At 38.0% G+C, this 23,534-nt stretch overlaps 1 protein-coding gene across 2 annotated transcripts in view; it reads left to right on the forward strand.

The window, feature by feature from the left end:
- The window catches only part of CPNE8 (copine 8), a 349,264-nt gene that overhangs the window by 170,687 nt on the left and 155,043 nt on the right, over positions 1-23,534 (forward strand). For both annotated transcript variants that reach the window (XM_075208844.1, XM_075208843.1), the window contains exon 6: positions 6,343-6,419. In XM_075208844.1, coding sequence (XP_075064945.1) covers positions 6,343-6,419 — 77 coding nt within the window. The remainder of the gene's footprint in view (positions 1-6,342; positions 6,420-23,534) is intronic.

The following is a 23,534-nucleotide window of genomic DNA, read 5'->3' on the forward strand; positions in this document are numbered from 1 at the left end:
AATTCCTTCCCATCATTCTCTGACACCCTGTCTTCATTTAATTCCACAAATGAAGGGGACGTTTCTAGTCTCTTCTTATCTTCCTACTCTACCTCCTGTCCTCTTGATCCCATATCCTCACAAATTGGCAGGTCCTTGTCTTGTGTGCTCATTCCACTTCTAACTAAAATCTGTAATCTATCTCTCTCTACCAAAATCAGACTCAAGCCTCTACAATCTATTTTGAACACAGCTGCTAGATTGATTTTCCTTGCAAATCGCTTTTCATCTGCTGAGTTACTCTGTCAGTCTCTACATCGAATGCCTGATTTTCAATGAATCCAATATAAAATTCTTCTACTAACATACAAGGCCATCAACAAAAATGCACCAACATACATCTCCTCACTTGTCACCTCTTCAGACAAGCTTATAATAATCCTCTACCACCCTCTTAATCTCCCTGGGTTACTCTATTACCATCTTCTATACAACTAACACAAGACAACAAACCTCAATCTAGGATGTAAGCTCTTATCAGCAGGGCCCTCTTCCCTCTTGTTTGTCTACCTATTCTGCTCCTACGCCACTATGCAAGCTATGTTTTGAGTGTTTGAAGTCCTGGTAGTGTTTGTTTAATTTTCAGTACTGTATCTACCCTGTATGGTCTTATGTCTGTCTCTCTATGGTGCTGCGGAAATTTTGTGGCACCCTATAAATTAGAGATGGGCGGGTCCGGTTCTCCGAGAACCGAACCCACCCGAACTTTGGGTATCCGAGTACCGAGCTGAGCAGCTCGGTACTCTCCCGCCCATTCCGAATCCAAATCGAGGCCGAACGTCATTGTGACGTCGTCGGATCTCGTGGCTCGGTTCTCGCGATACTTCAACTTTATAAATACACGCCTCCACAGCAATCCATCGCCATTTGACAGAGGGAGAGAGCAGGGTGTAGTCATAGGCTAATTAGAGCAGGGACAGAGAATACAATATTGTTCTTGCTCTAACCAAAATCGCTAGTGCAGAGAGGAGGATAGAGGTTTATTATTTTTTCTTCATATTTGGCACTCTCCAGCGCTTTTGGGGTGTCCCCCATAATTGTGCATAAATATTTCTGGCTGTCAAAAGTCATATCTGTCAGCAGTATCTACTAAATAATTTTTAGCACTCCTCAGTGCTTTTGGGGTGTCCTCCCTAATTGTGCATTAATATTTCTGGCTGTCAAAAGTCATATCTGTCAGCAGTATCTACTAAATAATTTTTAGCACTCCTCAGTGCTTTTGGGGTGTCCTCCCTAATTGTGCATTAAGATTTCTGGCTGTCAAAAGTCATATCTGTCAGCAGTATCTACTAAATAATTTTTAGCACTCCTCAGTGCTTTTGGGGTGTCCTCCTTAATTGTGCATAAATATTTCTGGCTGTCAAAAGTCATATCTGTCAGCAGTATCTACTAAATAATTTTTAGCACTCCTCAGTGCTTTTGGGGTGTCCTCCCTAATTGTGCATTAATATTTCTGGCTGTCAAAAGTCATATCTGTCAGCAGTATCTACTAAATAATTTTTAGCACTCCTCAGTGCTTTTGGGGTGTCCTCCCTAATTGTGCATTAATATTTCTGGCTGTCAAAAGTCATATCTGTCAGCAGTATCTACTAAATAATTTTTAGCACTCCTCAGTGCTTTTGGGGTGTCCTCCCTAATTGTGCATTAATATTTCTGGCTGTCAAAAGTCATATCTGTCAGCAGTATCTACTAAATAATTTTTAGCACTCCTCAGTGCTTTTGGGGTGTCATCCCTAATTGTGCATTAATATTTCTGGCTGTCAAAAGTCATATCTGTCAGCAGTATCTACCAAATAATTTTTAGCACTCCTCAGTGCTTTTGGGGTGTCCTCCCTAATTGTGCATTAATATTTCTGGCTGTCAAAAGTCATATCTGTCAGCAGTATCTACCAAATAATTTTTAGCACTCCTCAGTGCTTTTGGGGTGTCCTCCCTAGTTGTGCATTAATATTTCTGGCTGTCAAAAGTCATATCTGTCAGCAGTATCTACTAAATAATTTTTAGCACTCCTCAGTGCTTTTGGGGTGTCCTCCCTAATTGTGCATTAATATTTCTGGCTGTCAAAAGTCATATCTGTCAGCAGTATCTACCAAATAATTTTTAGCACTCCTCAGTGCTTTTGGGGTGTCCTCCCTAATTGTGCATTAATATTTCTGGCTGTCAAAAGTCATTTCTGTCAGCAGTATCTACTAAATAATTTTTAGCACACCTCAGTGCTTTTGGGGTGTCCTCCCTAATTGTGCATTAATATTTCTGGCTGTCAAAAGTCATATCTGTCAGCAGTATCTACTAAATAATTTTTAGCACTCCTCAGTGCTTTTGGGGTGTCCTCCCTAATTGTGCATTAATATTTCTGGCTGTCAAAAGTCATAACTGTCAGCAGTATCTACTAAATAATTTTTAGCACTCCCCAGTGGTTTGCGCTCAGAATGGATTCAAAGCAGTCCACATATGATCTGAATGAGCAACCAGGTTCTGTCACCAGTCCTGATGTTAGTGTTCCCAGTACGTCATCTGGCCAAGGCGATGTCAAACAACAGAGTGTTTTCAAATTAGTGCAAAAAACAAAAACCAAAAAAAAATTTACTGTATTGAAGTGAAAAAGAAGTGTAACTGAGCAAAAGTTAAGTGACGATAAAAAAAAAATTGCAAGCATGCCATTCTACACACGCAGTGGCAAAGAGAGAATGAGGCCTTCACCTTTGGCTATTAGTGGCAGATCCCAAAAAGTTACCCAGCCTACAATTGGTGCACAACTACTGTTACGCGTCAAAGCCGAGCTGCAAGATAACAGTGAAGCATTACAGGAGAATATTTGCTCTGATTTACAAATGACAACAATCCCTGTGGAGAGTCCATCCAACAGTGGGATGTCTAATCGTGAGCATTCTGCTGATGTGTGCCTTAATAGCCCGAGTGTAGCCGGTGATACCCAAATTGAGGATGCCACTTTGGAATTAGAAGAGGATGAGGGGGAGATTTGTGTAGGCGACGAGGGCGCTAATGAGGATGTTGATGAGGATGAGGTTGTTTGTGTAAGTCCTGCACCAGTGGCAGCAGTTCTGGCACGTGACAAGAAAAAGGCCATTGTCATGCCTGGGCATAAAACAAAAAAATCCACTTCTTATGTGTGGAATTATTTCTACCCAAATCCAGACAACAATTGTATAGCCATTTGTAGTGTATGTCAAGCCACAGTCAGTCGAGGGAGGGACCTTAACCATCTTGGAACCTCGTCTATGTTACGCCATTTAACGAGAGTTCATGGCAAAGTGTTGGGAAAAGCTGAAAGTTCTTCATAAAAGAATACAAGCACTCCCTCATCAGCTAAGACCCTCCGCTCACCGACATACCGACGGCTACAAAATACACCCACCACACCATCCTCATCAATATCCTCAGTAGCGCTCGGAGTTAGCCCGGCATCCCACTTAAGGCTGGATGACTCCGGCACTATTATTGATTCCTCTGAAGAAAGCGTTAGTCCTGCTGCTGCTGTTGCTGCTGCTGGGGGTGAATCGTCATCCCAGAGGCAGGTTAATAAAATGAGCAGTCCTACATTTCAGCAATTAACTGTGAAACAATCATTTGCGAGGGGAAGCAAATATGACAGCAGTCACCCAGTCGCCAAGCGAATCACAGACGCCATGGCTGCAATGTTAGTGTTAGATCTGCGTCCAATCTCCACAATAAACGCAGCTGGTTTTTCACAGTTAATTGAGGTTTTGTGTCCGCGTTACAGAATTCCATCGCGACACCATTTCTCCCGTAAAGCTATTCCACAACTATACCAAAAAGTGTGTAAAAATGTAGAGATTGCGCTGAAAAATGCCATTCTGCCCACTGTTCACTTAACCACAGATATGTGGACAAGTGGAAGTGGCCAAACCAAAGACTATATGACTGTGACAGCCCACTGGGTTGGTCATTCACCTTCACCAGCAGGAACAGCAGCAGCATGTACACCACTAGGTAACATTTGTCACAGGCAGGCCACTCTTTGTATCACCGGCTTCACTAACAGGCATACGGCTGACAATTTGTTACGCAAACTGAGAGATGTGATTGATGCATGGCTTATACCACTCGGACTCTCCCCAGGGTATGTCATTTCAGATAACGCCAACAATATAGTGCGAGCATTACAGCTGGGTGATTTCCAACATATTCCCTGTTTTGCTCACACCATCAACTTGGTGGTGCAGAGCTTCCTACGAAATAACCGTGAGGTGCAGGAGATGCTTGCCCTGCCACCAACTTAAGCAAGAGGTGGTAACTCGGTGGAATTCCACCCTGTACATGCTTCAGAGGATGGAGGAACAGTGCAAAGCCATCCAAGCATATTGCACAAGTCATGACATTGGGAAAGGAGGGGGGATGTATTTCACCAGAACAATTTAACATCTGGGCTGGTTTGAAGGATTTTTCAAAAAAATGTGTCACTTTGCCCATAACTCCATCCAATACGAGTATAAACATGCAAAGGATGGTGGAGGATTACTTTCAAGAGGTAGTTGATATGGAAATGTCAGACAGTCCCTTTCCTTACTGGGAAGAAAAGCAGGCCATTTGGAAACCCATGTACAAACTTGCTTTGCAATACCTAAGCTGCCCACCCTCCAGTGTGTACTCTGAACGAGTGTTCAGCACAGCAGGGAACTTAGTCAGTGATCGCCGTAGAAGGTTACTTCCCAAAAATGTGGAGAAAATGATGTTTGTAAAAATGAACTACATCTTCCACGAGGAAGGCCTTCACCATCCAAGACATCCAAGCACTGACTGTTCTCTAATGGCGGATTCAAGCGGCGATGAATTGATAGTCTGTGATGATGACGTACACACTGATGAGGGTGAGGATTAAGCTGAAGATGATGCCGATAACATATTTTTAAAACTTTCTATGTAAGTGTAGGGTGCAATCTACCCCCAAAGAGGAAAGGGACTTGTGGCATTTCCATATCACATACCATCTTGAAAGGCTGCTGTTAGGGCAATTTATCCTTAAGGGTAGGGTGTCATAGACAGAGTGACCCTAAACTGGCTTTGTCCATTTTTCATAATATTGTACAGTCTATAATGGCTGAATTTTTGGGTATTTTATACAAGTGGAGGGGTGCCTAGAGAGACAGAAACCAAACTGGCTTTTTCCATGTCAATTAATATTGTACAGTCTATAATGGCTGAATTTTTTGGTATTTTATACAAGTGGAGGGGGGCCTAGAGAGACAGAGTGACCCCAAACTGTCTTTCTCCATGTCAATTAATATTGTACAGTCTATAATGGCTGAATTTTTTAGTATTTTATACAAGTGGAGGGGGGCCTAGAGAGACAGAAACCAAACTGGCTTTCTCCATGTCAATTAATATTGTACAGTCTATAATGGCTGAATTTTTTGGTATTTTATACAAGTGGAGGGGGGCCTTGAGAGACAGAAACCAAACTGGCTTTTTCCATTTCTTTACATATTTAACTATAAGTGTAGGGTGTAATATACATTCAAAGACGATGGCTGCATTGCCAATATGCATAGATGGAGAGGAAGACAATCTGTTTTGTGTGTAGAATAGGCCTACCAACGAAGAATTAAACTTTTTTTTGGATGATTTATTACCTCAACAATTAGATTACTTGTCTCTAAAACAGTTGGAGCACTACATTGGGTTAATTTAGGCCCAAAAACATGGATTTTCCAAAAAAATAGCAAAACAAAACCAAACAAAACCAAAACCAAAACCAAAACACGCAATGGCGGTTTTGCAAAACCAAAACCAAAACCAAAACACGACGGTAATCCAGATCCAAAACCGAATCCAAAACCAAAACACGGGGGTCAGTGACCATCTCTACTATAAATGAAGGCTAATAATAATAATAATAATAATGATAATAATAACCCTCTGACCAACATAGTTGTGTGACTGAGCATACAGCCACTAAATACTTTGTAACCTTTGCATTCTAGTTGGACAAGTATTTAATATGATGTAGCGCTTACCCTTGTGTATCAAACCATTGTCCCATATATTGAAAGCTTGGGAGAAGGGCCCTCTTACCTCTATGTATGTATGTATTACCGAGTATTGTTTTATTACTGTTTTTTCCCAATTGTAAAGCGCTATGGAATCTGCTGGCGCTATATAAATAAATGTTGATGATGAACAACAGATGTGGGTCATATTGAAAGAGTGGCATTAGACTAATACAACTATATTCTGCTCTGTGAAAGGAATATGTGTAGCTAGTTGAAGCAGGGCCAAAGGTTTCGTGCCTCTAGTGATACCAATTTTGTTTATTCTCCACAGGATTTTCTTGGTCAGATGTTTTGTACTTTGGGTGAAATAGTTGGATCTCAAGGAAGTAGGCTTGAGAAGTCTGTAACGTAAGTATTTCACAGGAAACTGTGTTAATTTTGACTTTTTCCATCAGTGTGCAATAATTTTGAAACTAGATTTCCAGCTATATTTCTTGTATTCTCTCGCAAAATGCGGGAGTCTCCCGGACATTCCGGGAGAGTTGGCAAGTATGCTGTATGTCCCTGAGGAAAGTTATGTTTTGTAACCGAAACGTTGTAAGCTCACATTAAAACACCTGTTCTCTAGATTATCATTTTTGAAAACCTTGAGTGCCGCCACCCGTGGATCATATATATAGACAAATACGCTCACAGTGGTCAAAGTGGAAATCCAGAAATGGCAGTATGAAAAATGTAAGTGAATAAAATTTGTAGAATTTGATAGTTTTACAATGATGAAGACAGTAGGAGAAGTGCCTGTTTGGCACCGTATACCAGCCCACTTCGACAACTGTTTTTATCTATATATATATGTCCTAGCCAAATGTGGGCTAGGCACCCACATGAATAATATTTTGTTTTACTGGCAAGAAAATTAAATGAGCTTGGAAAGAGCGCATTCACAAAGGCATTTATGTCATTGCTGGCTGTCATATATCCTTTTCATCCCACAAAAGGATTTTTACTTGTACTTGGATCAGGTCTTGGCCTATCCTTTCAATAGAATGCTTTTGCAAGTTAAATATTCATTTTATCCTAGGAGTTACATGTATTTGTACAAAGCTAACAATGTAATAACAACTTTAAAATCTACTATAATGACTCATATAATAAAAACAGTCCCATGAAGTAAGGTAAGCCCACGTAACACTCAAAATTACTGTCGGGTAAATAAAATAACTACCTCTAAACAAAATAGCACCATCACACACAGGACTGAATTGCAATTAAGAGATGTTTATTATATTGAAGTTCAGGTACACAATTACCACATTATTCATAAATGAATAAACATGTCCACAGTCATTTAAATCACGGTTTTCATTCAATCATAGATGTCCCCTCACTATCACAATTTATTAATTTAAGACATAAATGAGGCTCACTTTAGTTGTATTTCAGGGGCGGTGGTACTCGATATCCCGATGCTTGGGATACCGACACAGAGTATACCTAAGAAAAAACATGAAGAGTTAAATTACGGTATAATTAAAATGTACACTTACCTTGACACCGACGGAGGACATTACCGAAAGACCTGCTATGTGTCTGCTGTAAAATCCAAAGATGCTGGATGCCGGCGCTTGATTGTGACCACCAAAACCATGTACATTTCAAGAGGTATGTTAAAGTCAGGGTTAGGGTTACACTGCGTCAAACAACGCTGTCGTCGGTGACGTCACAATGTCCTCCGTCGGTGTCAAGGTAAGTGTATATTTTAATTATACTGTGATTTAACTCTTCATGTTTTTTCTTAGGTATACTCTGTGTCGGTATCCCAAGCGTCAGGATACTGTACCCCACCCTTCAGGGGAACATTTTATAGTTATAATAAATGAAGAGGTGATCTTACAGTGATAGTGGCCTGGAGTTTGCAGTGACTTATTCCTGTTTCAACCATGCTAATTTCCAACTGGACCAGAAATCCTGTGATAGGTCTTTCAGGGTGCTTTAACTTGGGCAGTTCCATAAAGCATGGTCGAAAAGCATCTATATCTATCTGTTATAGGTAAATGGTGCCCATTATCCCCTATATTTTCTACTAGTGACTTGATCCTTATCCCAGACACTCATTGGTGTCTTTTGTGTTAAAAACACTAGTAAAACTGCAAGTGAAGGCGAATATGAACTCTATAGGATTGACATGTGTTTTATACACGCATGATTTTCATTCATTCTGTGTTTTTTAAGCCCATTGACATGCCTAGTACATGAATTGAAGTGTTAATCCAATTAACAAAATTATCACTTATGAGGCATTAGTGAGCTTGTGTCATATTTTGAAAGTATTCATTAAAGACATATAGAAGTATGATTTAATGCATATTATACCTATATATGAGGAACACATAATTACAAACATATTGTTTGCTCCAAATTAAAACCAATGTGTTATTAGTAATAAAGAAGAATAAAGTACAATCAGGAGGGCAGTAGTATTGAGTTCTGTAACAAAAGTTATTTGTAGCAGTTTTAGACATTTTCTCTGGCAGGGTAGTTGGAATTATGTCTCTTATCAGAAATATTGTTCTACGATAAAACTGTAAGTATATGCTCTATACATTGCTGAATGGCTATTAGTTGTTACAAAAAGTACCAATTTTGTACGTTTCCATAGAACTGCTTGAAATTATCGCTATTTGTAAACTATATACTTCTACATAGGAAGGATATTTTGTTGCCTACTGTTGTTTTAATTAAAACAGGTTGCAAGAACCTGCCAAAGAACATGAATGGTTTTCCATTCAAATTAATAAATCTCACTTCACCCCATCTTAAGGATCTTCACCCATACTGGATTTTATTGTTGTAATTCATACTTACTCCAGTGGTGATTCCATCACTGGTCAAGCCTAGACGATCCTTGTGCTGATACTATGCACCACTTGACTCCCTGCTCCCATGCTGCATGGAAATCACTTGACGTGTCTAAACATTGGTCTGTGGCCCTAAATTTCCACGCTGATCACCTGTAATGTTTTGCTCTAGAGAAGTCCTACACTTGCATGTTAGATGGAGTATTAAGACTGATAATAAGAAAAGTATCCTGGTAAGAGCACATTGTGAAGTTGGGAGGACAATTCTTAATGAATTTGCATATGTAATGTGGGACAGAATTGCAATCATATTTTGTATGATTTGTCATTATGATTGTCCAGCACTGCATGTGTTTTGTGGCACCTTAGAAGCAATGATGATTATGATGGAGAGATATTTCTCAAGTTTTACCTCTTTGATTATCTGTTCTGCTACTTTGGTAGCCATCACCTGTATCAATTGCTCAAAGGTGGCAAAGCAGAGGTACAGTGTCTTCCCTTTACCTGGGTTTCTATATTGTGATCAGAAAGAAACGGATCATACTCTGAGTACGTCAAAGACTATATTGTACGTTACACTGTGTTTTAATCCAAACTGTTCATCACTTCTTTGGAAGTGCCCTTACCATGGACAAGACTATTTACAGGACATTTCTCTAACAATTTATTTGACTGGTTAAGTCCTGTAAGTATTTTATAGATCTGTTTTTCTAATGCATTTCTAATAGATAACAGAGGTTTTATGCTCAAATGACCTTTCGTATTAATTCAGTTGAGTGGCACTGTTTTACCAATCATTGAGTCCACATAAGACAATTGACTTTTTCTCTTCAAACAATTAACAAAGGACACAGAAAGACCACTTTGTGCTTTTGGAGATAGAATTACTTTTCTTCTATTCACTAAAAAGATATTTGTCGAAAACAGTTTTAATCAGCATCATGAGCTTGGTGCCAAATTTGTGTATTTAATTTGGAGTCTGCATTCCAAGCAAATCAGTTCATAAACACACACATCAGATTCTAGCTGTCATTGTGTAGAATGTACTAAATAAATGATAACTAGAATCCAATTGGATGCTATAGGCAACATCTCCACTTTTTCAAACCCACAGCTTGATAAACTTATCCTCCTGTGTGGGGGAGTCTCTTGTGGCGTGAAATTCTGCTGAATCACAGTTAAAGCCTGGCATCACAACAGGTACCTTTGCACCCAATTCATCCTCACTGGGATGAGGTTTCCATCTGTGTTGCAGTTACAGCTTCATACGCTTCACCAACATCACCATTTTCTGTGATTGTGTGCACCATGCCAGGGGTGTTTCATCTGGGTATAGCAATTGTTAATTTTAATGGCCTTTAAATCTTCTTGGAAGTTTTCATACACCTTTCTTTGACACATTATTGGTATTCTGCATTCTTCAATCTTTTCATTCTGTCACTTATTAAAGTTTTTAGTTTTATAGTGTAACAAAGTATTTTAAAAAGTGTGAGAATATTTAAGATAACATTAACATAACATTGATAAATAACGTTTTTATTTGTGTAAACATTTATAACGGATGTAGAAATCACAAATGCAGTACTTTTTAAACTAGAGTGAAAGTAAAACAGTGATAAGTAACTGTTATGCTTTCATAAAAATAAATATCACAGATGCAATACTCAACAATAAGGGGGGTATTCAATTGTTGCCGTTAACGCTCTCAAACGAGCGCTCTAAAAATATTAGCGTTAATACGGAAATTTCTCGCTAAATTTCATCTCGCAGCTCAAATTCAGCGAGTAAACTACCGTATTAACGGTATTTACGCGCATATTACCGTATAAACTGTAATATTTTTCGAGCGCTCGTTTTTTTTCGTTTTAGCACGTTAAAAGCAACAATTGAATACCCCCCTAAGTGATGTGTAAATATGTCATGGAAATCATAGGCACAAAATTTGTCAAAAACCTATTGTGAAAGCACCACATATAAATAAAATGAAATCACAGACACCATACTCACCATACTTACAAAAAGTATTATGTAAGCACCATGTATAAATATATTGAAAATCAGACACAATACTGTATAACCTAGATAATAAAGATAATCAATTAAAAAAAAAAGTATTGTACAAGAAGTTTAAGTACATTTTTCAAATAGCTGGCATCAGGGGCGGATTGGGAACTTAAAGTGGCCCTGGAAAAATTTATTGAAGTGGCCTCATGTCGGCGGGACCAAAATAACTGTAGGTGGGGCCAACACAAAAGTAGGCGGGATTTAGAACTACAGGAATTTGGTTGTAGTAACATTTAGGAAAACCTAGATGTGATGACTTTACACACAGTGGGTCATCTCTAAAGCCATGCAGGGCAAATGTATAGTATACTATAGGTAGCCCCCTCTTAGTATAGTATAGTATAGGTAGCCCCCCAATAGTATAGTATAGGTAGCCCCCCCTTAGTATAGTATAGTATACTAAGCCCCCCTCACTTACCTTCAGTTGCTCTGAGCAGCGTCTCTTCTCACATCAGGTAGACAGGAAGTGAAGTCAGACTTCCTGTCTGCCGAACAGCACCATGGGAGCCTAGCAATTGGCTGCCTGTTGCTGCCCACTGAACACCAATATTTTAGATTGCTTTCCTGTACGTGCCTCCCCCCGCCGCATCCAAACGCGCCCCCCCGGGAAAATCTGAGGTGGCCTCCAGGTGGCCTCGTTAGGCATCGGCCTACCGGGAAACTTCCCTGTAAGGTCTATGGCCAATCCGCCCCTGGCTGGCATCAGGGGCTGGCTGGGCTGGGGGGCAGGGGACATCTCCCCCCTCAGGCCGGTCTCAAAGTGGACTGCCTCATACTTGCCTACTCTTCCCGGGAGGCTCACGAATTTCGGAGAGTCCTCCGGGAAGAGTAGGCAAACCTCCCGAATTCACCAAAATTCACTGCCGTGAATTTCACCATTTTATAGTGGGGGTGGGGTTATGTTAACATGACAACGTCACCACACCCCCTCCTACCCCCTGTCACATGACTTCCCCCCGTGATCTCCCGGTGGACAAGTTTTGAAAGTTGGCATGTATGGACTACCTTGGGCCGGGTCACTGGGCCACCTGCATTTTTTTCCTTTTAAATAGGCTGCTGTGTCAAGTCTTGCCCCCCTCCCCCCAGGCTAAAATTTGCCAGCCCTCCCATGGGTGGCATACAATGACAGAACCCTGTTTGTAACAAGAGTTGCAAGGGCATTGTTTATCAAACATTGTTTATTTGCTACAGATTTAAAAAGGCAATTCTAGATATATTTCGTTATATCGAACCAAACATGCCTGGTTTTGCCATTGAATAAAATGCCGTTTTAAATCCTGCAGGGAAAAATTGCTGAATGTTGTGGATGTTTAAAAACCAATGTTTGATCAAAATGCCTCAAATCTTGATTTTGCTGTAAATTAATAGATCATTAAGACTAAAAAGAAAAGTGACACAACATGGTAACAAAAAAAATATGTTTAAGTCTGGACACTTCAAAGAATTCAGATATTGCAGGATTGTTAATAGAAGTACCAGCTTTGTCCATTCAGAGATGAACCATGAATTTTAAATAACAATCTTTATTATTTGCAAAACTATTGGAGTAATTTACGATTTGGAACATCTGTGTGTACTATGGGTTTTATGTTGGTAAAAAGCACATTTATGAGCATATCTGATATAATTACAAAGACAGCAGATAGTAGTATAGCTCAACCCTTTTTACATATTATGTAGGTTCTCAAAATCATAAGTGTATGCTACAAAAAGAAACAAAATTTATAGTATTTGCTAAACACAATGGATCTATTTACAATAAATGAGGAGAAAAACTGAATGTTTTTGCAACGCGTTGTTTTTCTGGTATCTATCTTGCAACTCAAATGATATACATGTTAATTTACAGTTGTTACCTCCCCTTAGCTGTGTATTCTTACACCTTGATGAAGGACTGGAATAAATATGGGGTAATTGGTAGTTCTTATGGCATGTTTTGGATTGATTGTGACTCTTGTCACTTGTGGATACTATTTAACAAATTTAGACACATTTGTACACAAATATTAATTTTATATTAAATATGTGTGGGCATAGTCAGAGTACCTTTTTAAGTCCCTTTTCTCCATTGCAGCAAATATGAAAGGTTGTTAATCCTTCTGAAGTCTTGAAATCAGCTATCTAGTAGAAGGGCTTACCTGCGCATAAGTGATTTATTGCCAGAAGGAGGTTTATGCTCTGTCCTGATGGCCCTGGCATCCCAGATACTGTGTGTTGCTCAGGATAGCCTTATTCTGGACATCAGCTTCCCCAGGGAGAAGCAACTCCATGGGTATAATTTGTATATAAGGCTACTGAGGCTGCACTTTATTACTGGAATGTCATACGCTTGTGCATGATAACACTGACATGCAGCAGTGAATCCTGGGAAGAATTTTAAATCCCAGGTAATTCGTTTTTCATGAATTTCAGTGCTTTAGAGTTTCCTTGTAAGTGACCTTGACAGATAGGGATTATTTATTTTATTCTTTACATTCCTGTTTAGTTTTTATTTTTTACTACAGTTCTGCTAAGGATAATCGTAATTTCATATCATTAAAAAAAGACTGCAAAAAAACAGAATCCTTGTTTGTGCTGCTTCGCTAAACAGCTTCCTGAAGGATACTTTGGAAAGTTTTTCACAAATTGTTTTTATAATGAAAAACTGTCACCTCCTCAGATAGAGGAACTTATCGAATGGATGAAATTTGCTGTTTAAGACAATTTTGTAACCAAGAAGATCTTAGATACTGTTAAAGAGATTCAATTCTCAAATAAGCCTTGAGGCTGCGGGTGTTTGTTCTGCAGGCCAACAGTTATCTAGGTCTGACATTTCTAATTATTCAGATATGGAATCAGGAGAGATTCTAGATGAGGGCAATTTTAATCCTGGCTTGGTGGATAACCTTATTAAAGTAATGGAAATTAAATAAGTACCTGAAATATAGTCATTGCAGGATTTGTTTTTCCTGGGTATAAAAAAGTAAGAGGATTTTATATTTCAGAAAGTGGTAAATACTATGAGGGAATGGAAACACTCAGATTGACAACAGTCATGGGGTAATAGTTATGCATTTCTATGAAATTAATAAGTTTTATTTATACAATAGTACAGCAGCACAGTCTTTTTCAAGCCCAAACCTCAGCTCTGTTACTTATTAAATGCATACAAGAGACACAGCGGGCATGCAAACATAACAATATTAGCATTACAAGGCGGCTTATGCAGTTCAATAAATAAATCATTCACATAACAATATGCAAATCAGGCAGTTGTCATACTAGCATGTCACATCTCAAGTTTGTAAAATGGGAATCAGTCATAGCAAATCCCGGTAACAACAGACAAAGAATAACCCCCCCTACAAACTGAACAGCTCATGTTAATATCTGAGCATATGACATACAAACATATGTGTATATATATAATATATTGTCACGGAATTCACGGATGATCTTAGGATCTGCCTGACCTGACACAACTCAACTCAGAGGTGCGGAGTCTAACGAAACAGATAGTCTTTGCCGGGAGCCCCCCCCATCCAAGGAGGTATGGTCTTTGCAGTCCCTGTCCCGCAGGTCTTGGTCCCAGGAGAGAGAACCAGACAGACCGGTTTGGGAGAAAAGAGAACAGAGAGATTAGTAAGTAGTAGACTCACTTGAACAATGTGGGAGTCCAATTGGTAGGCTGCGGGCAAGAAGCACTGAACTGCAGCGGTACAGGAGGAGGTAACACAAAGTAGATAATAATGGAGTTACTGGAACAGCGTGGAAGTCCAAAATGTAGTCTGCGGACAGGAGATACTGAACTGTAGCCGTACACTAGGAGGTAACTCAGAGTAGACAATAACGGAGTCACTGGAACAGCGTGGAAGTCCAATATTTAGTCTGCGGACATGAGATACTGAGCAGGGATACCAGGAGCAGAGGGCGAGAGACTGAGCCAGGTCCTAACACTTGCAGAGAAGTGAGCACAAAGAACTGGTACCTGACAACTATGTCAAGTGCTTTAAATATCCCACCAATGCGTGGGACCAATAGGAGGCGAGTGGGAAGGCATTAAATATAAGAAGGGGTCTGCGAGCAAGAAGGCAGGGCATCTTATAGTATAGTATTATAGGTACCAAAACCTATAAGTATGGTAGAAATTTATTATGCTTACCAGATAATAAATAGTACCAGATAATATTTTGGGATCAAGGATCCCAAAATATGTACCAGGTATGACAGAACATGAAAAAGATCAGCAATTGTGCATTACCTTATTTAAACCTGTGCCTTGCACCCTCTGATGTGTTTATATGCACATATATATATATATATATATATATATGCTATAAATATACTACCTTGTTTTTCAGTATTTGACACTGCTATCTGATAGTATGTAATTGAGATAGTGTAACCCTATATATACTTGTTTTTGATTTTTTTTTTCTATTAATAATGAATAACCGTTGCACCGCACCTATATTCATGACATTTCTGAGCATCCTTTGTTATGCAAATGTTTATTATGTGGGGAGGAGTAGATCACTGTATTTAAGATAAATTGGATGGAGAAGGCCCTATCCTATCTTCAGGGTGTTGTGTCCCTGCAGGTACAAGACATTGTGGACTGCATCATATGCATCATCTATACCTTCACAATAATACATCCTTCATTTGAAAGATGTAGGGGTTCAAACTGATATTAAACGTTGAGGGTTTTAGACTTAAATAAGCTGGAACATCGGAATCTTTTTAAATTTACATTAGGAATGATGTGCAGGATTGTGCTTGGAAAACAAAGTAAAAGATTCAAACTCGCAATCACTTGACTTAAAACATCTCTTTTCTCCCCTTACTTTCTCACATGTTTAATAGGGAATTGAATACAGGTAGGCAGTGCTAAATTTCATTGAGCCCTAGCATATTGGAACTGCAGAAATTGAACTGACAAAGAGGCAGAAAATTCCATAACTACTGAATGACAAACTTATTCTGAGCTTGCTCTAGGCATATACACAATTCTGCACGCTAAGCAAATCCGTTTTAAACACATTTTGCACTGCACATACCTGTTTAAATGACCCCAGTGTGGCAACTAGTAATAAGGGTGTGTATTGACATTTAGGGCTAGATTTACTAAGAATTTAGTTTGGTGGCGGTTTCAAACCGCCACCAATCTCCGGCGGTTTAGTGGTCCAAGCCGCCACATTTACTATCGGGCGGCTTGTGGCTTCAACTTAAAATGACTGGTGATGAATGGCGGACTGAAAAAGCTAAACGGCTGTCGGTTTGGATGAAACCACCATCAAAACCGCCATCCAAAAGACAGGACAGTTTTAAGAAGTGCTTCAGAATGGCTGGACAGCTTAAACATGTTGCTTTGAACTATATTGCCATTCTGAACATAAGAGAAAGCACCATTGACATTTAAATTATGTTGGGAATCATTATTTATTGATTAAGTGGCAAAATGAATTAAATATTAACTTATGAGGGGGAAAAAATAAATCATTATATTAAGGGGATAAAATTATTTAATTATTATAATATTCGGACAATATGTAATGACAAATTGTACAACATAAATAATTATATCCACCATTAACAATCAGTTAAGAATATTATATAATCACATTTCCCACTTAATATAATGCTATAGTAGTGTCCCTTTAAAAAAATATATAAAAAAAAATTCTCTCATAAGTTAAAATTAAATTTATTTTCTTCCTCTATCAATAAATAATGATTTTCCAAATATATAAAATGTCAATGATGCTTTCTCTTATGTTCTGAATGGTAAAATAGTTCAAACAGTATGCTGTGTGATTAATTTCGCCATTCACAACAACCTCTTTCATTTTGGCCATTTAGATGGCTGTTTTGCAGCGGTTTTGAAAACCCCAGCTTAGTAAATCCGACTGTTTGTATGTTCATCATTGTTAAAATCGAGATGGCGGTTTGTAAAGTGGTGGTTTTGAAAAATGTCAATTCTGGCCATTTTAATGGGGGTTTGGGCTTTAGTGAAACCGCCGGAAAAATAGCTGAAAAGCGGCGGTTTGTGCAAACCGCCCTTTAGTGAACCTAGCCTTTAGTGTTTATCTATCTGCTTTGTGTAAGCATGTAGGATGTGTGACCTTTCTTTCTAGGTTTTCATCAATACATAAATAACATATCCAGCTGTTTTTGAAGAAAGTTGATAGGAAAGTAGACCTGAATGGTTTTGTTCATTGAGTAGTCTGTAACAGTGTCTCATGTATCTATTTATAGGCAATGCCTCAACATTTCCCAGAATATTTAAATCCTCTTTGTTGATGTTTTGCATTTTTTATACATAAACATATTACCAAGTAGCTTTGTGCAAGGTGGGTATGTACCACTGATTTACACCTGCCAACAATGCACCTCAACATTTAATAATCAAAGTATGAAATCACCTTTTATAAATACCTACAGCGCACTTGTATCCATTAGCAAAGTGATAATGCAGAGACTTTTTAACAATTGTCCTGTTTTAGCACATGTAAACTTAATTGCTGAACATATCAAAAAGTGTGCTGTTTAACTAGTTACTTAATTTGTTCCTTTATTGTAATTGTGTAAAATGTTAGTGGGGCTTTTATTTGGCCACTGCAAATTCCTTATGTATATCTTTTCAGTGCTGAGTATATAGTACTAGCGCATAACCAGGGCCGTCTTTCCCATTGGGCACGCAGGGCAGGTGCCCGGGAGCCCTGCAGCCCAGGGGGGCCCTCCGGAGGCAGGAAAAAAAAACCCTGCAAAAAAAGAAGAAAATACTTACCGTGCTGTCAGCTGGCGATCGGCTCCCTCCCTGGTCTCCTCCTCCGTCGCGCTCCGCAATGGATGTCGGGCGGGCCCATATATATAATCATTTTTATTTTTTTTTGTATATATAGGGGCCCCGGTGCACTGCTGTGCCCGGGGGTCCAAGAGGTTCTTAAGAGGGCCCTGCGCATAACCATGCTTTAATCTTCATCCTCTTTCCTTAAAACATATTTCCCTTCTAAAAATATTTTGATCAAACTTTCCTTCCCCCAAATTTATCAGAGTTAGTCAGGAACCCCCAGAACTCAATCCTGTTGCTGTTCTATACATTGATGTTCTCTGCTAGGAGTGAGGAAAACCGTTCTGTGTCCAGTGAGAGCTGCATTAGAAAGTACACTGTTGGCACAGTTTGCATTTGAATTCTCCCGGGTTGTCATTGCCAGAGGAAGCGGCAGAAGTGCATTCTCAAAGGCATTGGACCCCAATAGTTCTTCTAGCTGGGAGTGGGAGATGTAAATTTAAACATTAAAAATGTTATAAATGGAATGGTGTTTAATATTGATGTACACATTTGAGAATTACATTTTGAGTTGTTTTTCTCTTTTACAAAAGAATGTAATAAAGAATTTTCCAAATGTAAATAAGTTCCTCGGTAAAATTAAATATGTTATAGGGTGATGATGGTTTGAAGCAAAACTAGTGTTATGCAAATACTGCTTGCATTAACTTTATATGGAGTGCACCGAACTTACAGTAACAGTGTGCAATCTGGATCATTGTCAGAATATCCATAAAATATCTATATTGGCCTCAGCCTGATATGACCTTGCTATCCAGTTTCTCACTAGAAATGCTCAAAAATATCAAATTGTTTTGAAATTTCCCAGTTTTCAAGGGTCTTGAACATGTTCACCATATAATCTTCACTATACTCTGGTTCAAAATTTGCAAATCATATTCACAGGTTGCATTCGAGGTTCACTTTAGAAATGCTAGACTTACTATAAAATGTTGCCCTTTCCAATTTAAATAGCTACATTTTATAGTATTTTGTTAAAAAAAATAATTTGATTACTATGTTCAACGTTTGCCGTTCCATGTCTAGGGTTTCACTATAAAAGTGTTACAATGTATCCATCTAAGCTCAGTTATGTGTGAACTGGCTCAATCATGCAAATCAAATCAAAATTGCAAAAGAAAAAAGTTCTTGTCGCACTTGTCAAGATTTGCCTAGATAAATCTCGACAGCGAATCGCGCGTTGGCTTTTGCTGCTGTGCTTGATAAATCTTTTATTTGCGATAAACTAAACGGAATTAATACATCTCAATGTTAGCTGTCTAAGTTATACTGCCCAATCCCCAGCAAGATTTATGACAGGTAGTTAGCAATTAACTCCTGTCACCAAATATTTACTTACTTTTCCTCTGTCAGAGGTATAAGTTCTCGTGTGCAGCTGCTAGTCTTGATTAGTAATATGAACTAATAGCAGTCATCATCATCACCATTTATTTATATAGCGCCACTGATTCCGCAGTCTATTCTACTTACTACTTACTTCACAGCCTGCTATTGCTGTTTACTAGCTTAATCGACAATGTGAATATCCTATACTATTATATTTTTGTTACAGCCTTAACATTCTATAAGACTATAACTATCGGACATTCATGCTTGCAAAAGCTAGTCTATGATTAACAATACAAATTAATAGCAGTCTATTTTACCTGCGATATATGTCTATGGCTTTATTAACAATATTTACGAGCGTATTTGTTAAAGGGGATTTTTCTTATTATCATAATGGGAAAATCCTGCTACAGTTTCAATAATTTAAAAGGCTGATATTACAATACAATATGGGAGGTGCTAAAGGAGTTAATATCGGTTACCTTTATTATGATAAGAGAATACACAGAATGAATGTATAACTAATAGTTCACAGCCACACATAATTCTTATTGGTTACAATTTGAGGCAGATGGTAAAAACAACTAGCGTGATTACTTCCCATTTACAATTTAAATTATATATATTTGTTCATTAAATATTGGGAAGTATAATAATATACGCGTTAGATTGCAAAAAAATTCTTTCAATGCCTGAAAATCTTTGACAAGGTGTTTTCACAATCTATAAATATTGATACATATTGATAGAATAAGAGTCATGCACGGCAGGTTTTAAATCATTTTATTTCACATTTGATCACTTCCTTATTTCGCTGCTTTTTAATAATATTTAACCTTTTCATACTTAATTGATGAATAAAATTGTTTTTTTATTGTCCTTGCATTAGGTATATGCGTAGTTACATACAATCTTAATGATAGCCAGTTCTTTCCTCTTTCTCTCCTTTGACCTCAGTCATGTTAGTGTCAGCTGAAATATGGTCCAACCTGTTTGTACTGCTCAAAAGTAGCACAAATTTTTAACCAATCTAAAGTTTGGGAATTCCTGTCAAATTTTGAAACCTTAGAACTGATTAAATGAAACGATTCAAAAAACAGTTTTTAAAAAAATAAATAAAAGAGCATCTCTATACTCACGCATTTTGGTTTATAAACCTGACTTTATTTTACCACTCTTTTCCTTATCCATCAATTTAAAGGTGTGAGACTGAGCTTTGAGTTTATGGGCAGGCTCAATTTCAGATCAAATAGTTTTATCATTATAGATAGAGATACTATCCCATGCTATTGGGAATTAGTATTATATGTCACAGGATATTATTTATGCCTTTAATATATTATGCATGTATGATCTTATTAGCCAAAAGTTAGTTACCTTGAAAATATTCCGTTGAGTCCAATGTTTACTGGTCATAAACTGATAAATTTCACAAACTAATTGGCATAAATTGCGTTGCTCCAAGTGGTGAAAAGTAATTGTGACCGCTGCATTGTGTGCAAGATAAGGTTATTTCAAATGTAAGGACCTGTTAACATAGGCAATTTGTAGTCCCAACTGATATATAAAAAAACTTGTTTTGCAACTATGAAAAAATAAAATAAGCATTTATTGATGACATGAGGGTTTTATTTGAAATTAGTTGGGTGTTTTTCTCAAGAACTTAGCATGAGAGATAAACAGGCTTTTACAAGATTGTACAAGAACTAACAAAAATGTCGAGGAGCGCTGGTTATGGTGCAATATTATTAATTCTCATATTTATTAAGAGTAAAACAATTTATAACTATATATATATATATATATATATATATATATATATATATATATAATATATATATATATATATATATATATATATATATATATATATATATATATATATATATATAATATATATATATATATATATATATATATATAAACAAATAATGTAATAAAATGTATATTCCCTGATTGTGGCAAATTCAAAAGCAGTTGTTGATCTATCCCTCAGCACCAATACGTTGCTGGTTATACTTGATTACTAACCCATATATATGCAAATTCAAATGGCCATATATAAGGGTTACTAATCAATTATAACCAGCAAAGTATTGGTGCTGAGGGATAGATCAACAACTGCTTTTGAATTTGCCACAATCAGGGAATATACATTTTATTACATTATTTGTTTATGTGTATATATCATCATCATCATCATCATCACCATTTATTTATATAGCGCCACTGATTCCGCAGCGCTGTACAGAGAACTCATTCACATCAGTCCCTGACCCATTGGAGCTTACAGTCTAAATTCCCTAACATACACACACACACAGAGAGAGAGAGAGAGAGAGGTAGACTAGGGTTAATTTTTGATAGCAGCCAATTAACCTACCAGTATGTTTTTGGAGTGTGGGAGGAAACTGGAGCACCCGGAGGAAACCCACGCAAACACAGGGAGAACATATAAACTCCACACAGATAAGAACATGGTTGGGAATTGAACTCATGACCCCAGCGCTGTGAGGCAGAAGTGCTAACCACTGAGCCACCGTGCTGCCCATATATATATATATATGTGTGTGTGTGTATTTTTATAAATTGTTTTACTCTTAAATATGAGAATTAATAATATTTCACCATAAACAGCGCTCCTCGACATTTTTGTTAGTTCTTGTACACATCTGGCAGAAACAGTATCTGTTGTATGTTGTAGCGGTTGGTGAAGTGATTTATGATATTTTACCCGTTAGTGCCTAATTATCTGTTTTTTGTGCTTTTTGCAAAAAAACAAGATTGGTAAAAGAACAATTTTCTAAACTAGCTATTGATTTTTTTTCAGCTCTCAATTTTGCTAGTTGCATGCCTGTTGAAAGTGTTTGATCATACTTATATTCACAGTTGAATATAGGTTAATTTTTTTATGCCATAAATTCATACCTATATTTAATTTATTGTGCTGACATGGTAATAATATATAGTGAGACATATATGCCAACTTTTAAAATTTCTCCCCCGGAAGATCCGGGGGAGAAGTCATGTGACAGGGGGTAGGAGGGGGGTGGTGACGTTGTCAAGTCACTATAGCCCGCCCCCACTATAAAATGCTGAAATTCACGACATTGGATAGCGGGGCGAGGCTTAATGACGTGATTAAGCCCCGTCCCCACCATTCAATGCCGTGAATTTCGGCGAACACGGGAGGTTTGCCTACTCTTCCGGGAGCCTGGGAAGACTCCCTGAAATTCGGGAGCCTCCCGGGATTTCCGGGAGAGTAGGCAAGTATGTAATGAGATGAACCTCAAAGGGCTACAATAAATAAATATACAACAGTGTACAGGAGCTACTACTAACACACAGTCTGTTGATCTGTGGATATAGTAAAATTTATTTTTTAAAAAAATTGTAGTATTACATTGTCTTAAGCATAATTTGTTAAAACGCTTGAGCTCAGGTATATATATAGACATGTAGAAGAAATAGATAATCCATCAAACAGTGCAATTTTCATCCATCGGTTGATGTTTTTTTATATAGGGTGATTGCAGAAGCAGCAATATATAAACCAGACCAGCAAGTGTTCATTTTTAACTTCTAATTTTTAGCGCTGTTATACTTATATTTATTGTAGTCTGTTGTATGGGAATTGCAGTTTCCCTTCAATAGCTGCAAGGCGTTACTTTTATACCCAGCGCTTTTAAGGGGTGATGAAGTATGTATATTTTCAACCTCTGCTGAGCAAAGAGACGCAATTCTGAGTTATGGCGGTCGCTGACTGCCGGGATACCAATTAATCCTTCTATATTGGTGCCTGAGTATTAGGTCTACTTAGCTCCAGCAAGCTTACCTGTTCTTGTATCCAGCTCCTTGCTCCATGTTCCCGGTATCTGGCATTTTCCTTCGGCTTGTGACTTCGGCTTAGCTTTGACTATTGTTCTGAATCCTGATTTTGTCTGCAGCACTCGTCTGGCTCTGACCTTTGGCTTCCCCTGACTCCTCTTTGCATCTTAATTCAGTACCACATTACCATCTGGTTTTGACCTCAGACCATCTGACCTCTCTATTTCACCTACCTACTTTACCAGTGACTGACATTGAGAACCTCAGCCTGCTTTCCCCATGCAGCAAGGCCCATACCTTCATGCGCGTTGGACTCCACACCTCTTAGCTCAGTTGTGCAAATTACTGGTAAGTAGCTACTATCTCTTACCTGGCAACATAACAGAAACAAATATATAAAACAACTACATTACGCATGTTATACAAAAAGGAACATTTTATTGTGGTGTTCACTAAACCAAAACTACTGGTGATATATTGTTATACTATATGGAATAAAAATGTCAATCCTGAAGACATGTTAATGTAAAATTCTTGTTTCCTTAACAATTTCATAGCATCTGGATCTTTGCACTGATACCCCCACTGACATTTTTCATGGTTGGGGTAAGG

This window comes from Mixophyes fleayi, chromosome 4, assembly GCF_038048845.1.
Source record: "Mixophyes fleayi isolate aMixFle1 chromosome 4, aMixFle1.hap1, whole genome shotgun sequence".
Lineage (NCBI taxonomy): Eukaryota > Metazoa > Chordata > Amphibia > Anura > Limnodynastidae > Mixophyes > Mixophyes fleayi.